Here is a 22,491-nt window from a genome sequence, read left to right as displayed (position 1 = left end):
CCAAATGTGCCAACACAGCCCAATTATATTAGCTTGGGCTATAAAGTGAATTTGAAAATTCTTAACAAATTTAAAGCAAATGTATTTTTTCTAAACACATTACATTTAACTATGATACTAAGATATGTAAATAATTTTGTAGCACCTACTGCTCAAACCAAGGAAGTTTTTGATCAAAAAATTAATTTTTTTAACTTTTGTTCTGCTGATATCCCATACTGATGACTTAAAGAAAAACCGTCTTGCAACTCATCTCCTTGCTTTTGGGTTTTGACTGTGGGTAACTGCGTGCCTGGGAAGAACACTCTCCCGTACTGTATTTAATATTTTTATTACATGCTATGAAAAGATACGAAGATCATCTGTTTGTAGCCCATCCTTCAAAAAACAATCTACTAATCCAGTTTAAAACACACATCTTGATCTCTAAAAAGTTACCAGTGCAGTATGAACATGACAAAGTTGTCAATTTCCCCTAAATTAGCCAGTCAAAATATTTTTTTCTCAAATCCAGATTCTCTTGTAAAAATTCTTTATATTTTATAAAAATAGATTTTTCTTGAAACCCATTTTCAGCAAAGAGACCACCTCTTTGGCAACATTGTTAATGTTATTTAAATTGTTATGTCATCAGGTATCCCCCTATAACCCCATTCCCTAACAGAAGACTGTTTAGTTCACATGATACAAAAGAAAAAAGGAAAAATAAAAAAAGTTGCAAAATTATGTTGTTCCTTTTGCAATTTTTATTGTTCCTCTTTAATTTATGTGGGGGGTTTACCAATCTAATTCGATCAATGTTTTGAAAAAAGAAAAAAAAAAGAAAACATGTTTTTCTTGCTTTTAATCCCATTAGTTTGTAAAAATTGTTTTTGTTTTATTATTTTTTTCAAATGAGTGAATGGTCATCTTAAAAAGACCCACCTTCAAGGAAGGTAGTAAAACTAGCTGGCCGGGTAAAAATCCCTGCACATTGTTATCTATGTATATTATATTCAACAACGACAGCTATGAAAGAACATTCAATGCATCAAAGGTTTTTTTTTTGTTTTTTTTTTTTTTGTTTTTTTTCTAAGCATTATAAAATCCTTTCCTGTTCCTCACAGGATATCCAATGTTTTAATACTTAGGCAACACTGGCTTATAAAGTCCATGGTTGAATATAAGCCTTGAAGAGTTTGTTTTGTTTTTGTTTTTGTTTTTTGTTTTTTTTTTTTTTGTTTTGTTTTGTTTTTTGTTTTGTTCGTATATATATTTATATATATATATTTTAGTAAGTAAGGATATGAAATTCAGGATTTGTGGGTTTTATTGGTTTTAAAGGAAACTTGCAATACTCTGTCTCCTAAACGGTATCCATTAAGGCTGGCAATCGCCATGGCAGCTTCGTCGTAGTTGGTCATGGTGACAAAGCCAAATCCCTTGCACTTGTTGGTGTTGAAATCACGGATCACCTTGACATTATTGACTGCTCCAAAGGGACCAAACAACTGCCACAGCACGCTCTCATCCGAGTCGGGTGACAAGTTGTAGACGAAGATGCACCATCCAGTCCCAGTGTGACCAGGGATATTCATTCCGACCAGGCTCGTCATACCATCAATTGTGATTGGAGAAAACCTACCGAGTAAAAAGAGGGGTCTATTCTAAATATATCTCTTGGTGTAAGCTGCACGGAACCAAGACTTGAAAAAATAAGTAAGCTGAGGGTTAAATGAAGCTTCTTGATCCTATCCCTGGAAGATGAGCACAACCTCGGTCTCTAATTCCTACTGAAGTGGAGGGCCGCTCGACTAAAAAAACAAACCAGACCAAATCTGGATAAATCCCTTCAAGTATAAGCCCTACTTAAATGTATCCAAAGATCTAATAAAAGAAATGCTTAAGGACGATGCAAGTCAAAAAGGCCTGAACATGCTGCTATCAATAACAGCTTGTCTAAAGAGGCCTGGAGGAATTTGCCACTTAGTCCCATCACTAAAATAATACAGTTTCAGGGCAATGGAGATCTAATGCTTTCCTTTTTTACTAGTTTGCAGTGAAAAAACACCGAACTTCAAGACTTATTTTACAGGATTAGGATGAAATCCCATTGTCAGGATTCATCTGTAACAGTAGCCTCTTTAGCTAAAACTACTATTAGATTTTAAGAGATGCCTGGAAAGTGGTAGATTTTAATTGTCCTCCTAACACTGGGAAAAAAAAAATCTGGTTAAAAAAAAAAGTCCTCGTGCTAGCCACATATTGAAGATGATTTATACAGCAACTGTAGTACAAAACAGGGCATAAATTAATGAGCATGTCAACTAATACCTTCATACTGTGAGACTTCACATGAGTCCATGACAGGCTCTTAGGTCTTCAGATAGTCAGAGACAAGTAAGCTCCTAGAAATCTAAAAGAGTACCCTAACTTATCCCTCCATGGCCTTCTGGAATGTGTTTTTCCTAAAAGATCTGAATTGGGAAGCTAAACCAAGGCAGAGTGTTTGTGAGCACAGAACCACTGTAACTTAAAATACAGACTGGACAGGACCTACAGAGGTCACCTCATCATCCTCCTGCTTGAAGAAAGTTCACTTCTTGAATATGATCTGCTGCTCATGTCCTTGCAGAGAAAGTTTTGCAAGTCTCCAAGGATGGGAATTTGACTGCTGGAGCCTTTGCTCCAGGGCTCCACTACCCTCCCTGGGAATGATCTTTTCTTACACTCAGCCTCATTTCCCATTCTGCAACCTGCTGCTCTTGACTCTTGTCCTGTAGCAGCTGACCTCCAGGAAGAGCTCAGCTTGTCTTCCTAAAGCCTCTTCTCTTGTAGATAGCTGAAGACAGCAGTCAGGAGCTAAACTCTGCATTTGCCTTCCCTGAATTCCTCCACGTTCCTCCAGCTTGTCACAGTCTCCCCAGTGGCAGCCGTGGCCAGGAGCATGGTGACCGCCCCTGCTCCTGCACCGATGGAGTGTCACCCATTAATGCACGGAGGGCACATGGCAGCCTGTGACTCAGGTTATTAATGAAGATGTTAAGCAGTATCAGCCCTCAGGATCAACATCATTTTCCTTTCATCAGTTTGAAAAAAAAAAAAAAAAGAAAAGAAAAGAAAAGAAAAAACCTGACACGCTTTCTGAAGCTACACTTTGGGATATGTTTTAAAATAACAACTGCACGGAGAAAATGTCTTAATAAAAATCCAGTTTCACATGTACCTTCAGTATGATGAGTTTAAACATCAAAATGGAATAATTCCTCAAGATTTTTTTTTGAGTGATGACTGAGGGAGTGGAGGGGGAAGGGGACTGTTACAGAGTAAGCTCTTCCTCTCCAAAATATCTCCTTTAACACTTGTACTAGCTCCACACATATTTAGCAATCTCCACAATATTTTGCAGTGTACATTAAATAACCATAAAAGAAAACTACACACTTGGTAGCTGTTCACCATTCTGTTGACTCCTGATGGCACTTTATATGTATATTAAAGGCAAAAAGGCACTTTGAATATAAATCTTAAGCTGAGGAACATCACCAGGGTGTAGCTATGCTATAAAATGAGCAGTTCACAAATGCTCACAGCATGGGATCCTCAGACAGATACAGGTTTGCAAACAGTTTAAAAATACTGAAACTCACTTTTGCAAATCCTCCTCTCATCATTTTTTAGTTTCTCTCCTGCATAATAAAACTAGTAACATTATCAGGAGGGTTCAGCATGGCTCTAACACATGGTACTTCCCCTGTGTGAATTTGTAGATGAGGTGGCTTGGACTGAAAGCTTGCACAAGCCAACAGCTTCAACTCCTTTTGAATTTGGAAGATGAGACTTTGAGCCCATAGCTGACAAACACCAACAGTGCCAGTAACATCAGCAAGCCAGAAAACCTCCTCTTCTGCAGGGATTAGCATCAGGTACAACACTGATGCACACACTCACCCTGCACGGGATGTTACTGCAAACCTGTCCCGTGCAAAGCTGTGGAAGTCACACAGTATGGTATCAAGTTTTGCATTCTGAAGGAATGCTGCACTGATGTGAAGCATTAAAGTTTCATACAGCTCGCTGGAGAGTGGCTTTTCCCTGGAAACCTTTAGGAGCTGTGCAGCTTTCAACTATTTATGAACCACGAGCACGGGAGCCGCTGTAAATCCAAGGAGGCAGTGCAAGCATATTGACACAAATATAACATAACCTATTGCATAAGTAGCTTTGCTACTAGCAAGTGATCTGAAATTAGTGTCAAGATCTTTTTTCCACATCAGCACATTTTGTTTTCCATCAGTACCATGTAATTAACATGGGGAAAAAAAAACAAACCGACCTCCACTAGAAATACTTCAGATGCAGTTTCAGAAATTTTTCAGTGTTTTTTGTGACTGTAAGGACTGTGTCCTACGACTGTAAATAGAGGGTTTACTAATGCAAATTTAAGATGTGCTGGGAGGAGACAACTAATTTAAGGTGCCTACAAAAATCACTAGAAGAACTTGTGATTTAAGACTAACATTGCAGACTCTGAATGTTAAAAAGAGAGCAGATGTGTAAGCTAAGATGACAGGTAATTCTTTCCCTCTCTAGGTAATAGAAACAATAAACTTAGCCCTCACAGGTACAGACCAAACCCTGTCTGTGCTGCACCACATGCTGAATCCAATTCCACGGAAAGAAGCACCTGGGAAAACTGAACAAACTCATCCTTCTGACACTGCTCTGTACATAATACTTTTGAGGCTGAGAGTTTTGCCACATTTTCAGCAACGTATCAAGAAACAACCAGAGGGGAGATGCAAGAGAAGTGATTTAAGACAGTATCAGGTGGTAAGTTCTGACTCACCATATCAGCATGACCACTAAGGATATCACAAATTTAAGAGATTTTGTAATGAACACCACAAAAGCAGTGATTTTGGAAATTATACCACCTCTTTTTTTAACTATTACTTGTGATTGTATGGCAGCTGCTGTGGCAGCAGTAAAAACCAACGTAAACTGCCTACTGCTAGTATAAAGATATACTTACCCAACCACTCTACAGGGTGAGCTTTAAAAAAAAAAGCTCAAATAAATGTGCAATGTGGTGAGCAGAGCATTTCAGAAGATTAAGCAGCACTTTCTCATCTTAATTGTGGGAGATGGCTGGACACCTTATGGTAACATCAGGAATAAGACTACACCTTTGCTGTAAGGTTCACTTGCGCTGATGTGTGACATTAGAAGAAACACTAACAACACATCAACTCCTTTTAGGTATCAGATCAAACACTGAACATACTCATGAAACAGCGTAAGTGTTTACAAATCGGTTGAACTTTCACACACGCGTGCACACACACACACAAACACAGAGCTACTTGAAACAAAAAATCTCAAGCACTGAGAAAACGTCAAAGTATTAAACCTGTAAACAAAAGAAACTTAGGGCTGATTAAGGTGCACACAGCTATATTCTCAAGTCAAACTTGTGAAGCCAGATGTAGCAGAAAACTGTTCTTAGCTGTGACATTTAGACAACAGCAGTGCGATTCTGTTTGAGCGTTAAATTTTCCATTATCAGATCAGAGATTAAGTTAAAACCTGAAGTTATTAGTTCTGATTTTTGAAAAAAGAGGCATTTAGCAGGATGACCACAGTTTGAATGCTTGTAGCTGTTGCACCTAAACCATTAGAGAAGCCCACCTGTAAATAAAAAAAAAAGTTGAAACAAACAAACAAACAAAAAACACCGCAGAATTTGCGCGTGTGGCCTTCAAAGTAATAAAACCAACTGAAGTCCAAACTTAAAAAGAATTTGACATGCTGGTGGAAGAAAAGAAGGAATTAAAAAAAATAAAGTTAGTGGATTAAAAAAAAAAAATAAAAAAAAAAAATTGTAGCACCAATCTGTGCCAACACGGACATCTGGCAATCTGTGGAATTCTAATTACCTCTTTACGCCATAGGCCATATTAAGCAAATTGTCCAGCCTGAAAAGAGAAGGAGGGTCTTTGGGTTAATGTCTCACAGATGGCAAGATCGCTCAATGGAACTATTATTAATAGTGTTCCATTTTCAAAGAAGAAATGTTCAACAAGTTTCCCACACATCTAAGGAGTCTAACTACTCCCAGCCTGCTTTGTTAAGTCTGAGGCTGTGCTTAGATTTCCACCACAGCATTGAAAGTAATTTTTAACTTGTCTACAGACTTTGAGAAAACCTGCACTTAAGAGTTTCCCTTTAACAGATTCACTTCTGATTTGTCCATTTTAGACAACGTTAGTATGATTTTTTGCAAAATTACCTGCTTACTTCTTATTTACAGTTAACGTGGAAATAAAATCCTACAGTCCAGAATTTCTGCAACTGGAAAAAATTCTTGATTCTAACTGCTTTAATTTGCCCCAGTAGTCACTCTCCTTACTTTATTACATATATTTAATATTAATCCTCTATGATAGGTCAATCCATGGGAGCTCAATAAAGTCCTATCCATGGAATGATTTAGTGAAAACCTCAGTGGACACAGCTGCGTGCCAAAGACAAAAACAAGTGTAAATTTAATATGCCAAATGGCTGACTTTATGATCTTGAATTCATTAGCACTTGTCACCGCTGAAAAACAAAAATTACTTTTGAATTATTCTCTGAAGCCAGTATGCAATTCAGTTATGTGAATATGTCTAAATTTTCTGGTTTTGAAGGTAGATTTTTTTTTTTTATTTGAATGCTGGGGTGCCTAAAAATCACCAGCAAGTTCTGAGAGCACCACGTATCGCTAATGCAGGCTCACGTATCAGATGGAAATTTTATATTCAGCATGCAAAGCATAAGACATCCCTGAAAGTATCTGAAAAAATCACACCAAAGACTAATAACAAGGCCTCTCTATACTAAGAGCAGATATCTTGGGCTAATAAATTTAATGATATTGCTGCTGACTGGAACAAACTCAGCTTTTTTCCTGCTACCAATCCACTGTCATTAACATCAAAGTCTAAGCTGCATCCAATCTGTAATAATATAGCAGAAAATAAAAGCATTACCAAAGAGAAATAACAGGACAGCCATTGCTCATTTGATTATCAGTGCATTTCTATTCTGTCCTCCCTTTTTCTGTAAGACTTCATGAGATCTGATTGTATGGTACTTGAGCTGTTTTAGTAAATACAACATGACTACTGCTGTCAGCAGATTTTCCTCCTCATTCTCCAGGAAAGAATATTTAATTTTACAAAGAAAATCAGGTCAGCCTGCACAACTAAAGCATATTTTCCTGCGCAGCACCTGCCCCACACTGTCGTTGCTGGTGGAACTTCAGTTCTTTTCCAGGTAATTACCTGAATCTCTGAGCCTGGTGGTGAAGTGGTCCAGGGTAACGTCTGTTGGGAGACTGATACAGCTGTGAAAGGAGTGCCTGGCTTGTTTTCTGGCTGGGGTTATTGGCAAACTTCACAGTAATTGGTTCTGTAGCACCACTAGGCTTCTGGCCATTTAGTCCCTTTATGGCTTCTTCTGCCTCTATTCTCTTATCAAAACGGATAAATCCCACACCTCGAGAAACCCCTGGGAAGTAAAAACACGTGAACAAATGAATATTTGTAGAAACAGCCTCATCTACCTAAAAAACAAACTGTATGTTTGTTCTGACTGCACACAACGCACAGCCTGCAAATTAAAGGACATCCTATAAAAGAAAAACGCCCTTCCCTGTTGTGTTATCAAAAATCAGCCTCTCCCATATTTAGTAGCTTTAAGTAAACAACATTCTGCATTTTGAGATGCCTCATGAAAGAGGCAGCAGTTTTGCCTCCATACAGTTTTGCATACAAAGAACCAGATGCTGCAGGTTACACTGAAGGGCGAATTGTTTTAAACTCAACTTCTAGCGTGCATTTACAATGTGCCATTTCCAGAAAAAAAAACCAAAACAAAAAAACCCAAAACATGCAAGAAGAGTTCTCTTATAACCTGTGACTTGATCAACCAGAATCCGTGAGGTGATGATGCGCCCATATTGTGAGAATAACTGCTCTAATTCTTTCTGGGTCATGGTTTTCGGAAGGCCGCTGACATACAAGTTTGCATCTCTGATCGATGCTGAACTTGGACGGGCATAGGACACCTATGGAATGAAGAAAAGGAAAGGCGTGTTAGTAAACTAGAGCCACACTTTGCATTTTAAGCAGATTATTTTCTGTTCTTTCGCTACCTCTGCAAAAGCAAAGCCAGGAAAGGCTGGGAGATCAAAGGAAGAGCTAGAGACACCTTAAAAACAAACACAAGGGTTCTTTAAGTGAAGGCATAAAATAACTTATTGTTCAGAGGTAGATTAACGTGCAGCTTCCTACACATGGCTTTGTGAATTTACCCCTATGGGTTGTGGGTGTATGGATGATTTACTGTATCCAGCCTGCAATAATTTTAGCACATTTACATGTAAAATGCTGAACTTCCAGTATCTTTTATTCCCCTCCAACCCCCCCAAATGTCTGAAACAGAGCAGGTTATTTTCAGAGTGATCTTTTGTGCTCCCTCTCTTTGTTGTTTTCATCCTGAGCTGGCAAGATCTGTTCTGGATGAACAGTAAAGTACTGGTGAAATTAGACTAAACGAACATCTGCTCGGGGAACTGGATACTGACACTCATAGTCAGATCTGCAATTTATCACAAGAAGTTCCCTTGCACTATAAGCCCAGAAACAAAACCATAAAATATTATGGTCAGGCAAACAAGAAAAATCTGGCTGAGGCACTGCATGTATGCTGCTGGAAAAAATCAAGTGTCTCAACTGCTCTTCTACCTATGAATCACATTTGTAATTTTAATATATGCATAAAAAGCCTTCTGCACTTCAAAAATAACATACATTTAGAAGACACACATTTAGCATAATAAAAATACTTCCTGGATAAGGTCTAATGACAAGTATTCAGCGTGGATCATGAAGAATTACTTTGCAGCACATCTGAAATAACACTGGATCCAAATTTGAATATTATGCACTTCATCTTGATTTAAATATAAACAGATCAGTACCTTCCTACATTGTCTTAAGATGTGTCTTGGAAGGAAATGGGGGGGATCCCATCATGAATACAATGCTCTCAGCAATTGTCTTCCCCTCTTCCCCAGCCTTAGCAGTAATACAAATGATGTCAAATGGATGTCTTTGTGTTTTATGTGTCAAAGAGTTGTCTTTATGTTCTCCACACCTAAAAATAGATGTTGACTCAACACAGAAAATGATTTGAATGACTAATATTTGCTTCCACAATCTTCTCTGCATAATAGCAGACAAACTAAAGATTCTACATTTTAGGATTTTTGGCAACTTCTTTATAACTTACATGTTTGTACATAACCTTTTAAATCTAACATTTACAGAGAAGGCTAGAGAGCGGAGGTGGAAAAATGTGGGGAAAGAAATGTGAAAAGGAGGTTAGATAAAACATTTGTATCAACTGAGGCACAGCACAAAGCCACAAGAAGATGTAATGAGCAGAGAAACCTTCAGGTGCCAAGATTAGTGCCTAAAAAAGGGAGAAGTATACTGGGGTGGAAACTATTTTGTGCCTCAGTGATTTAGGACCTCACAGCGCATCAGCTTCCGATGAGGTGCAGAATTCCAGTCACTTCACCACTGGTCCCAACCACCCCCCTCCTCTGATGCTCCAGAATCAGAACACCCATGGCACTGCCTGGCTTTTTAAGATCTAAGTGCATGAGGAAACCAGGGATAACTACACTGTGCTTCCACCTAAAGACACCAAGCCAAAAATCACCAATTTCGATGGTGCTTGGTTTGGGGGTCTCTTATTGGTGGCTCCTCATTTATAACCAGTGCTGGGCCACTCAGAAAAGACTCTCTCCACATGTAAGTAAATGCCTTACCTTGAGAGGGTACTGCAAGGGTTGACACCTACAGTTTACCTATTTTAAGAATAAAGTTTAAAAAACACTTAAGAGCCTCTCCAGAGGGGGGGTAGGGACCTTACCTATTCCTCAGAACTGAGCGCTGCAAAATTAATAAAGTTCCTGGGAAAACAGCCAGGGGTTTCCTTGGGGTTTTCTCACTCTGGCACATTCATTAACCAAATGCCACATTACAGGGAAAATGAAAAGTATTGGGCTATGCAAAAAAACACTACTTCCCTGAGCATGGAGAGCCTGACATTTTATATTTATAAATACTTCTACACACAGAATAAGCTCTGCTCTTGTGGGCCATGCAGTGGAAGAAGAGATTGCATACACTTGCAAATACATCTCCTCATAACACATGTAAACACCTATTGATGCAGGAAGAAATAAAAATGAGATCTGAGCAATCAAACACTCATGTTTCAGGGGAGCCTGGCCCAAAGAAAGAAGCTTCCAAAAGCAACTCAGTTGTCTTTAATATCAAGGAGAAAAGGTTGCGAGCTGAATGGACTCAAGGCTGGTAATGTCAATTATTTATCTGCTTTTGAATCTTTTTCATCTTCCCTCTCAGGTAAGCCAATGACAAATTGGTTAGACTGTGCCAGCCTGATTTCAACCCATTACTCAGTTAGTACTGAGATGTTAGTGGAGATGTCTTCCTGTGTATTAGTTATCAAACAAAGAAAATGCCCACCCTCACCCTTCACCAGACCAGAAGCTCCTTCTGCTGTGTAAGTCAAAAAATGGAAGCCAAAACCAGCTCGTATTTTATCACTGAAAAATGCAAAGCACTGCAGCAATTCTTTATATTCATTCTTAAATTTATCCCCTCCCCCCTCCCCAGCAGCAGTGTTAGTGCCCTATAATGAAAATACATTGGAAAAGAAAAGAAAAAAAAGGTCCCAGCCACCAGAAGAAATTCCAATAAATGAACTGGAATACACCAAGCTACTGTTTGGCACAGGCATTTCTCAGCATTAAAATGTTTGTCCATTCATACTGCAGTTGGAGGTCAAACGATGGTGTTGTATTTCACTGCGTAAGTCACTTAGGAGTTCTTCAGTCAAATTTGCAAGGAAGATAAAATGTTGTACAATTCAGTATATGGCTTGTTGGCCTCAGATGTTAGTTTCTATAAATATATATATATATACTGTGAAAAACATTTGCTAGAGTATTTTTCATCTGACCTTGAGCACTAGCCTGCACAAGGGCTTCTCTTTGGTATAAAGAGCATCTCTTAAGAGTCTGCACCTCTGTCTGCAAACACTACTGCAGAGCCATAAGATCCAGCATTTCATATCTTCCATGGTAACACACATTTTTGTTCAGGAGCACAGAAATCATCTCCAAGTTAAAGTAATTATCTTCCCTATTGATTTTCTACCCGTTCTTCCCACATAGAAAACTTTTTGAAATATTTCTAACCTCAAGACTCTTTCAGAACATAAATTGAAGTGGTCTGGTCTTTCCAAGCCAGAGCTCACAGCAAAGGCACCCAGAGGCATGAACGCATCCCATTTGTTTTGCACAGGAGAGACACTGGGCACGGAACAGCAGCCACTTAAACACTGACACTTAACCACTTTGCTGCTGCTCATCTTATGAAATGCCTTCACCTCTTTCACTAATCCTGGACTTCTCAAACAGTAAGTCCATTTCTAGAAGCCTCCTCCCAAAATTATTTGGGTTTTTATGGGTTGAGTCAGACTAACCTCTCAACCCCTGTCTACTCTGAAGAGGAACAGCATTGTCCTTCCATCAATGATGCACTCTGCCAGCAGAACCACCCTGCCCTGGTCAAAATATCTGCTGACAAACAACCTAGCAACTCATGTCTTTAAAAGAGACCTTCTCCAAGTAGATGTACATCTTGCTCTCCAGTCAGTGTTACTCAGCCAAGAAGGCTGAGACTAGTCAGGGGCTTTGATTAACAAGTGCTGTAGGGCAGCACAAGCATCCACAGCATTCACCATGCCACTCCACTGACGGAACCTGGGACACTTCTCCAGCCAGGAGCAGGTAAGGTGCTGTTGACTCTCTGTCAGCTTTAAAAAAAAAACGAAGTCTCCATAACATTCAAAAATACTGAACTACTTGGTGAACTTAATTCAGAAATACTTTGCTTTGTGTCTCTGCATGATGTGCTGAGGTGCAGAATTCTTTGCATGACTCTGAGGTGAGTCACTTTTTTCTGCCCAAGGTCCGAACTCACAACAAGGGGACAACTCCTCTTTCCCTTGCTGCCTCCCATCCCACTGATACACCCTCCAAGTGCTTTAACACAAGCACCCACACAGTTTCCCATGTGTAAATAAGCACCATCTCACTTGTTTCACACACGTACAAAACCAGAAGTAAATTTCCGCACAGCCTCTTCCAGGTCCTCATCCATGCCTTAATTATTTTTTTCCCCCCAAGATCACAGATTTAAGAAACCCTCTTGTGAAAGCTACATGCTTTAGTCAAAACAATCACACACAAACCATCTGGATCCAGAGGCTGAAGACCAAACCCTGGAATATTTTCCCATCCATTTGCTTGCACTGCTTTGTCCTTTCTCTTCTCCAAGCCTTTGGCTGGGGATGGTGGGGAGTGACGATGCACTTTACTGCTGAGCAATTCAATGCCATTTTACTGGGATTAATTATGATTGCCTGTAAGATACAATGGCCTCTCCCATCATTTCAGGAAAGGCACCCATAGATAATAACCTAGAAGCACTCTGGCTGTATCAAGAGCACGAAATAATTGCTTCAGCTTTGTGGAAAGAAAAGGATTCATCGGCAAAACTGAAGCAGTTAAAGAGAAATCTCAATTAAGAGAAGATGTTCAAAACTAACAGGTAAAGACTCTCCAGTGCCTACTGAAAGCAGCAGAGCCAAATCTGAAACTTCAAACTGAAGCAGCACTGAAAGATCCCTTGAGCTGCAGCATCACTACAGGCACAAAGGTTGAGGAGGATTTATTAACAAGCACTACCAAGTCCAAAAGGTTACACAGGGGTTCCAAGAGAACAAAACAAAAGTAAAATTAGTCCAGGCTTTCCAAATCTGTGTTGTCTGTAAAGTTTCTTGTACAAAGCTTCATCCTGGAGTGCAGCAGTCACTGTATGTGACCCCTTCTCTTCCAACTAACTCTGAGATACCACAAAACAGAACAAGCAATTACCTTAATTTTCAGAGAAACTACACAACAACTACACCCCAAAACTGCAATCTGCAGATGCCTCTAATGTGAATTTTCAGGAAAGGAAAGGACTGCATGCTCTTTTACATCTCTACCTTCTGCACAGCTCTGCTGGAACTCAGGGGTAGCAGGCAGAGTACAGGGTGCAGCAATGCTGTGCCTTGGGGTACACCCAGAGCCCAACACAACCACACACATGTGGAGCTCAGAAACACAAATCCCTCTGCCCCGCAGCCCAACATGCCCAGGCCGTCCTCTGTACCCCCCCCAGTGCCTCCATCTCCTCTCCCTCACAACCCCAAGTCCTCTTTGTGTTCCCTTTCCCCAGCTCCCCCACAAATCAGGGTATCCCCAGACTGCCTCCATACACCTTTCCTGTACAACACCCCATTTCTTCACTAGGAGAAGCAGCTGCAGGTGGTGGCCAGCCAGCTCTGGAAGAATGAGCAGAAAACAGTTTTTGGCAAAGTATTGCACCAAGGGCACCCAACAGCAGAGCTGTGCTATGGTAACTATCAGCAAGCCAGCACTTCCTGGCTGCACCTCAAATTTTGGGGTTTAAACCCCCCCTCCTAAGTGGTTTGGGGCACGGGACACCAGGATGCAGCTCTCCTCCCCATCACTTGCTGCTAAAGCTTTTCTTCCCTCTCCCCTGCCTGGTGCTTCCAGCACCTCCTCCACCCCCAAGCACTCCTTGCAGGCAATCTTTTTGACAAATGACTTTGTAGGACAGAGAAGTCTGAGGCTGCTGTTATTTGGTTACCCTACAGTGACAGGATGGTTTGTAGTTTTTGCCGACAATTACAAGAATTAACATGGACAGATTGAGAGCCTGAATTTTGTAGATATGTCTGGCATTTTGAAAAATGCCAGAGAAACCAAGATAAATAGCAAGATCTTTGAGCACTAGTGTTACTACTTTGTTTCCAGAAAACACAGGAGTTCTTTCTCCCACAGCCCTGTTCACTGTTTTTAAAACCAGGACCATTCAGTCTTCCCGATCAAAACAGGAGAGTGAAGCAGAAATAAACATTCTGATGTAACAATCAGAAGTGTTAAAACAGCAGTGGCTATATCCCATATTATTTATTCATTTAAATGAAAACTAAAATAGAGAAAGAATCATTCCTCTGCAGTCAGAGGTTATCTCGTATTTTATCATCTGAAAACTGGAAGGCATGGAGGGCTGAGAAAACCCAGATTCCTTCTCCCCTCACTAGAGACTTCTCCCTTGCTCCAGCAGTGGCACAGCTTGCAACCTGCTCCTGCAAGGGAAGGAAGAAAAACCCAATTCTCAGGCAATAAAAGAAAGGTGAGGGGGACACAAGACAGCACTTCAGGGGGTCATTGGCTCATTTTAGATTTCAAACTTCCTTTCAAAACTCTTCCACCCACGTTCCAGCGTCCCCCAACATGAAGCCAGGTCACCTGAATCCCCATGTAAATTGTACAACGCTGCCTCTGCATCCTCCCAGACGCTGTCCTTTTTCCAGGGCAAAGCTGCACAGTTTAAACAATCTGTACCCCATGCATCACACATCTTATTTTCCTTCTGATATTGGATGCTACTGAATTGCCAGGCAATCTTCGACAGCAGCACTGACCTTTCGTGTGCTCTTATGGATGGGCAAATTTAATTTCTAAAAATAGATTCGATTTCTTGAATATGTATTTCTTTCAACACACTGTATCTTCCCTCATTCTAAGCTGTTTTGTAGAATTATGTCAAGCTTTAGCTGTGAAAATAAAGTGGAGCCTTTCTCCCTCACAAGATGATGAGGCTACGAAATGGCGTAAATAAAATATGCACTATGATCAGCTGAGGAGGAACACAACGTGCATAACCTATTACCAAACACGTAGCACTTCCTTCAATGCCTTCCCCAAACAGACATTCTGTAAATAGTCACCTCTCGACTTTGACTTGAAAGGGCAACGTTGACTTAAATAAAATGCACATAAATATTTTAGGTGCTACAGTGAAAAGGGATTATTTATTGTAACAATGGAATAATAAAAAGAACATTTATTCAGTTATTTTAGTCTGCACATCTGAGAGCAGACTGTGCCTGTTTTGCTGATCCTGCTATAAAACCAATTCCTCCTGCGACTTCCTGGCTGTTTTGCAAGGCATCAAGAGGAGAGAGAACATTAAGCTGCCACAAAAATGTGACAGAAGTGAAAAGGACAGGATTTGGAGGCATACAGAAAAAAAAAAATCTGTTTTTCAAACAGGAATTAAACCTTGTAGGATCAAATCAAGAGTGCAAATATGACCCTTCAGAGCCAGCCCATGCTCACCATAGGTGCAAGGGACAGCAGCACCCACGACCGTGTGAGCAAGGAGATGGGCCACAGCCAGCAGGACCAAGGTGACCTTGGCAAGCAGAAGCAGTTTGCCCCTGCAAAAGGGCTTTCACAGATTATTCATTTCAACTTTCCATCAAATCAGCTCCCAAACAAAAGGCAGCCAGGGAAATGCTACCTGCAGGGTTGCAGCTACTCAGTGCACAAGGGCAGAGGACAAGGTTCAGCCCCATCCATCCATGGGACAACACAGATTCATTCTGGGGCATAAGACCCAGCCACACTCATGAAGAAAACAGAAGTAACACTCAGTACTTTTCCAGCTCAGTGTTATTCTATTTAAGAATTCTTTTAGCCTACAAAACTATATGCCACTAAGTTCTGTGTGTTCCAGACAGGCTTTTTTAATGCACCTAAAAGCGTGTTTTTAATAACTACAGAGCATCTATCTAGACTGAAGTCTAGATAACCACCTACAATAATTCCACACATGAATACTTCAGCCTTATAGTGAAAAAAGTCTGTAAAGGGGTGTGGGGGGGACAAGAGGCAAACACCAAGTACTGTTCCTGTCCACTTTGCAACCCTTTGGAAATGAGGAACATCAACACCACGGACACTGCCTGTAGGATTCAGCATTCCCCTACAGTGAGTGCTGGGAAACCTCCATCCCCAACACACAGGGCCGGAGAGACTACCCTAACCTAATAAAAATTTTAAGAGCTAAAATGTAACTAAACTACATAAAAAACAAGGTGGTAAGGTGAAGTAAATCACATGCAATTCTGTAATTACAAATTGGGTTGCAAATTGCCCAATAAATACCTACATGTCCAAAGTCTGGCTATTTGAACAGAAGGATCCCTAGGATCCATTTTAGGCTACTCTACAAGCACTTCCTTGAAAACAATTTTATTTTTTAAAAAAGCCTCACACATCTTCCTTATCACTGAAGAAAATATGCAGTTCCCATGCACATAGATTAGGTCAATCTCTGCTTATTAATACATTTTAACAGCTTTCAAGAGACCAAGAAAACATCATTGTATTCTCTAAGAGTCTACCAACTATTTAATAAGCATGAAAAACTCAAACTTAATAAACGATCCTTATTCATAAAGTTAACACTGAATGTTTAAAAAACTAAAGAAAAACATGCCAAACATGGTTTAGTATGGGAAGTTCCCAAAAAAGAAAGATCTTAGTATACATGATCAAAAGGAGAGCAGAATGGTTTAATTTCGCATGTGAGAAATGTAAATTGGGGTAGGAGGTTTGAGGCCTTTTTGTAAATTCTGTTTCCTGTAATATTATTATTTTTCCTGTAATATTCTGTTTCCTTGGAATATTATCAATACAACGGCATTGCTTTGGTTCTCAAAATAAAACAGAAACAAACACAGGTACTTAGGACAAGAAATGTCACACCTTTGCTAACGCTGAATAATATCCCAAAGTGCTGCATTAAAAACTCATCTAGATTTTTCATGTTCTACTGAGTTTTTTATAAAGGACTTAGAAGATAGATTAGTACTAAAAAATATTTCTCCTGATAATGTCTTTGAAAGAAATTTGGAGGACAATTTACTACTCAACTTTTCACTGTAAACAGAAACTGCTGAGTCCAAGCATGTATTTCCACCTGCAGCAGAAGATAAGACAGTAGATTTTGCTGCTTTGCTTGACATACTTCTGTAAGTTTTTCTATTTAATTCTACAAAACCATGCTGTATTTTGACATATAGCCCACATATGTATCTACAGGATGTAACCTGGTTGGTCTAAGGGAGTTTTGGAAGTAGCCTTCTTTATATAATCCATGCAGCTACTCCACCATTTCTCTAACCCTTATGTCAGGACTTCTGCTCTGCACTAATCAAACAAGACCAGGGAAAACCTTGCATGAAACAATCCTTAGAGATGCACAAAAAAAAAAAAAAATCAAACAAATATTTTTGCTTTAGGGAATACCACTTTGTACAAACCAAAGCTTCCAGTGAGAAAGGGTAAGTAGAACTAAAGGATTAACCATACAATATCTTTTTTTGCAAGACAGTATCACTGACATTATTTGTACCAATATTTTCAAAAGTAAAAATTCTATTTTTATACTCTTAAGCATTTTCAGCTTTGAAATACAAATTAAGTACATAAGAAAAATTAGGCAAATGGTACAAATCAAAAGCCAGCATTCAAATATGATCAAAGCTGTTTCAGAGAATTTGAATCAGATCTGCTGTTCTCTCCCCTTCAATTTTCTTGATTCACATTCCTTAAGCTGTATTATTTGTCAGAATCTGGGATGTGGAAATCTTCTGTAAGCTGTTTCAGAAAAGCTTTATCAGCCATGCAGCAAAAAAACGTGACAGTGTGGAAACTTGCTTTTCTTGTGAGACCACTAAAGAAGATCGTTGAATAACTAATGGTCTATTACAACAATGAAATCAGAGACTTCACTGGGATCTCTAATCCCTCCAGCCTTTAAAAGAATAAATCAAAGTAAGGATTGGAAAATTATTTTTTTTGAGAATGAGTTTAATTTAAGAGAAACATCAACACTTCGTAATGACATGAATATCACTGAGAGCAAGCTCCATGTCAAGGTATTTTCCATTAAAACACAAGAAAATGGGTTACTTATGAATATACCACATACTGCACCTGCTTATGGGTAACAGCATTACTACAGCTGTTTTATTTTACATTTAAATCTCACTGCAATGCTTTAAGGAGCTTCCTGCCACTTTTTCCCCTTTAACAGCAGCATTAATTTCAGAAGAGATATTTTATCTTCTGCATGTTTTCCCATTGCTCCAAGAAGGAGCTCATTAGCCAAGTGCCCCTTGCAATGGAGAATAAAATATTGGTTAAATTGCCAGAAATTGTTTCAACCACTTCCTCCACTTCCTGAATTGAGCAAATGGTGTTTTGTATTGTCTTACCTTTATGGTTTTGGTCTGGAGTCTGAGTCCATTTAAAGTGTTAATGGCTTTCTCTGCATCCTTTGGATCAATGTAGTTAACGAATCCATACCCTAAACTCTGCCCTGTTGAGACACAAGAAAAAAAGAGGAATCAGTAATTTTAAGCACAGGAACAACTTCCAAGAGTGGAAACACAATTTTCTTGCATTGTTTATTTCATCCCTGCTTTCCCCTATAGTCTCTATGCCGTTCTTCACCATTTCATTATCTTCCTAATACAGTGGAAGCCAACAAAAAAAAATTTAAATTGCTGCTCTGAAGATCCTATTTCAAAACTAAAAAGAAGCAACCCCCCACCCTGCCTTCCCCAGGAGTTTACTGAACAGTGTGTGAACAAGGCTTGACAACAGCAAAATTGTGGAATAATTTTGTGCCAAATTCCTAATAAATGTAACTGGCTGACCTGCCAGAGCAGTAACAGGACCACCTCTCGAAAATGGTAAAAAATCACACACACACACACCTAATTTGCTACTGTTTATAAACAAGTTTAAGCATTTAAAAATGCAATAATTATGACACTGCTTTAACACTAACCTTGAAGCAGGTGACTGAGAAACAACCAGCAACCTTTACATCTCATTTTATTGCCATGTGAGCAGCCAGTAAATCAGAAGAGAAAGGACAGATCAAATTGCAGCAGGGTAAGAGACTGCATCAAAGCTTCCCTCCCTGTATTAGAGATGACAGCAGACCCAAAACAGTACAACAACGGCTGCTGTGCATGGGGTGCCACCAGCCCACTTTAGCAGCCAAAATCATTTCAACAGCTTCTGTTTTACTAACAAGATCTGTGTTTGCCTGGGCAGTAGAGAGAGGAGAGCTGGTTAATAGCTGGGATAAGTAACAGAGCTGGAGAGGCCGTGCTGGCAGATACCCACTCACACAATGCAGGGCAGGGCTGTGGGGCTGTGAGATCCCCTAACCCAAGAGGTGCCTTTCCCCTACTCCAAAATACCAATCTTGCAGCATCAGTTCTATTAATGCAATGTGACAGACAGCCTCTCCCAGATCCCTTCCTCCTCGAGCCTCCTACTGAAGTTATTTTGCACATTTGGAAAACACAATTCTTACGGCTTTTTTTAAAAAATCCTTTTAATTTTTTATTTTTAAAGGCACACACACTTAGAAAAACACAGATAAATCAGATTTCAAGTACCAGGCAGGCTGGCAAGAACTGCTGTGCATCAGCCACACTCCCTCCCCCCCTATTACTACAGCCTCTCCATCTATCTGACAACCTGCCCCTGAGCACGGGGTATCCCAGCACTCCTGTTCATGGGCAGCAGGGAAGAAAAGATGTGAAAATCCCTCTCCAGGAGGAGGATGGCACTTGGGAGGATTTCCACCTGTGGGAGCAGCAAGCAGCATCCCAGGTCCTGCTGCCCGGGAAAGGGGAGGTTGGGAAAGCAGCTGCACACCAAGGGCCTGGATGGACCCTGGAGGCACGGGTGCTGCCTCCTGAGCACAAAGCTTTGTTTCTTTGTTTCCTGGACTACAAAAAAGCATCTGTGTGTTTCTCAAAGTCAGACGCCACCAAAAAAAATACAGCGTTTGCTGTAACACAAATACAGACAGCACTTCTGTCTCACCAAATCAGATCAAAGCACTCAAAGCTGCTAACTATGCGATGGAAGACCTTAAAAATCCATGGAAACACTGCAGTTCACGCCTAAAATGCCCACATGCAGGCGTAAAGATAAGAAATGGCTGTTTTAAGCTACAATATATCCAGGGAGAAGCTCCATCCTATCAGTTTAACTTCAGAAACAAAGTATAAAAACATATCAAGCCTCCCTGGAGAGCTGAATTAATCTCCAAAATATTCTTACCCAAGTTACATGACATTAACCAAAAATGAACAGAGTTCTGACTTGAGCACGAAGCCTGGAGCAGAAATACTGCAAAGATACTTCCCAGGTCATGCCTTCCTCTCCTTCTCTAAGGTATTTTACATGGCCCCAATCCCTGAGCCTCTCAGCACACCAAGTTCTTAATATACCTGTTTCTAGCCAGTCCTAGGCAGAAAGAAGCTATTCTCTAGAAAATTAACTTCTTTTTACATGGGACATTTCCCATTAACCACCTACCAAGCTCCAGTGGTACAGGGGTGACAGGAGTCACATAAGTGACAGAAGGCACTGGGACTCAGTGTTCAAACACAGGTTTCATGTCCAGCCACTGTTATTCTCAAGGCACAATGGGCTGACCAACCTCTACAATATATATAATGGTTCTAAATAACCTTCTCATCTCTGTCAATACTTCTGCAAGGACAAGAAGAAGTATAACAAACATGTGCACAGCACAAGCTGTACTGAAGGGAAATAAAGCCAACACAAGAATTATATAAGAATTCCATAGACTTTCACTGGTCTCCTTGGAAGTTTTCCAGTAACATTATTCAAGTTATTTTGATATCAACTCTGAATGGAAACAAATATTTTCCCCAAGGTAAAGGATGAGGTACTAACAGAAACCAAGCTATATGTACATGCCTGCAAAAGGTGCCATTAAAGAAAAAAAAAAAAAAAAAAAAAATCACATGACAAAATTTTACTCATAACAGAGACAATTTCCTTTGGTTAGTGTATGCTCCTGAACACCATCAAATAGGTATAATTTGTCATGACTTCGTATCAAGCATATTAATTGCTGTATTAGCTATATATTATCAGAAAAAAAGTTGGGGTGGGTTTACTCAACATTCTGAGCAATTGTTGTTGATTCAGAAACACCCAAACCCTTCTCATCTTCAAAATCCCTCAAAACTCAGACCCTTTGTAGCCTACTGAAATCTTGGTGCAGTTCTTCCAACTAACAAATTCCTGTTGCTGCTTTATGCCACACACTCCACTTTGTACCAATGAAGCTAAAGGAAGGAAAAACTTTCAGTTAAGAATCTGACACTGAAGGGGTCTATTTTGTTTGGTTTATTTTCCATTTTCAATCTAAACAGCATCATTTAATCAAGACAGACACCCTCCCACCCATCTCTGAAAACAGAAAAGAAAATAAACCCAGCAAAATAATTGTGAAAAGCTTTACGACTGCTGGCAGATATCAGGTTTTAGCAGGCTAAACATATACAGCTAAGAAACAAAATATATATCCAGCTAAAAATATTATTTTCAAATTATTCTCAAGAGCAATGCACCTTATGTCAGACAAACCACAGGCTCCAGATACAAAGAACTAAAAATTGTTACTGGGAGAGAAAACTGGATTTGTTCCACTATACAGTAAAAGATGTATGAACTTTCACATTGTGTTTCATCATGTAACTCTTATTGCATGTACTCAAAAAGGGTAACATTTCTTTGGACACAATCTGGCAGCATGAAGCAAGCAGTTGGACCTCTCAGTGGGATCCACCACAGACACTGAATTTCATTCCCATGCTACACCTCCCAGGAACAGCACCGTAAATAGTAAATATTTTCTGTGGTTTGCAATCAGAGTTCATTGCATGCTGTGATTCAGTAGGGCAGGCAAGAGATATTTCTAGATTATGCTCAAACAACACCTTGATGGGTTGGTACTGGCATCCATCTGAATGTTTCAACTTACAGAAAATGCAGAGTTGATGTGGTAAAGAATAGGTCTAACGGTGATAAATTAACACTTTTTGGCTGAAGGACTCAGTTGTAAAAAAATTTTAATTAATAATAATTAAAAAAAAAGACATGCAAAGCCAAGCCCAGCTGGTAATATACATATTTTCTATTTTAGAAGACTCCATTTCAGAGCTGAAAGAATCACTGCGACTAAAACAACCATGAGAAAGAATAGGGAAAAGTCAATATATCCTGGTTATAATGTTTCTCCATACACCCAAATCCGTGAAGCTATGAAAAAGGCAGTGCCAGTTAAAAACCTGTCTGTGCTTTTACTTCCTTCGTAAGGCAGTCTGCTCAGGCCAATTTCACTTCTTAATTTAGAGATAAAGGGAAAACAGACAGAAAGAACTGTAAATTAGAACAGAAAAATTGTATTGAAAAACAAAAAAAGCCTCAAGAAAAAAAATCTCTAGTAAAGGTCAGAAAACCAAAAGCTTTTTTTTTGTTACATAAAAAAGACCCCTTCTCACTCACACTGACTCATCAGCAGACAGTAACAG

The 22,491-nt window shown here is 39.7% G+C and overlaps 1 protein-coding gene across 1 annotated transcript in view; it reads right to left on the bottom strand.

Moving 5' to 3' along the window:
- Nucleotides 1–1,226: 1,226 nt before the first annotated feature.
- The window catches only part of ELAVL4 (ELAV like RNA binding protein 4), a 57,824-nt gene continuing 36,559 nt past the window's right edge, over nucleotides 1,227–22,491 (bottom strand). Inside the window, exons 3-7 of the mRNA XM_008493933.2 lie at nucleotides 18,331–18,434; nucleotides 7,939–8,092; nucleotides 7,308–7,533; nucleotides 5,919–5,957; nucleotides 1,227–1,620 (exon numbers count right to left, since the gene is read on the bottom strand). Coding sequence (XP_008492155.2) covers nucleotides 1,293–1,620; nucleotides 5,919–5,957; nucleotides 7,308–7,533; nucleotides 7,939–8,092; nucleotides 18,331–18,434 — 851 coding nt within the window. The 3' untranslated portion in view covers nucleotides 1,227–1,292. The remainder of the gene's footprint in view (nucleotides 1,621–5,918; nucleotides 5,958–7,307; nucleotides 7,534–7,938; nucleotides 8,093–18,330; nucleotides 18,435–22,491) is intronic.

This window comes from Calypte anna, chromosome 8, assembly GCF_003957555.1.
Source record: "Calypte anna isolate BGI_N300 chromosome 8, bCalAnn1_v1.p, whole genome shotgun sequence".
Lineage (NCBI taxonomy): Eukaryota > Metazoa > Chordata > Aves > Apodiformes > Trochilidae > Calypte > Calypte anna.
This window is presented reverse-complemented; position numbering and strand designations above follow the sequence as displayed.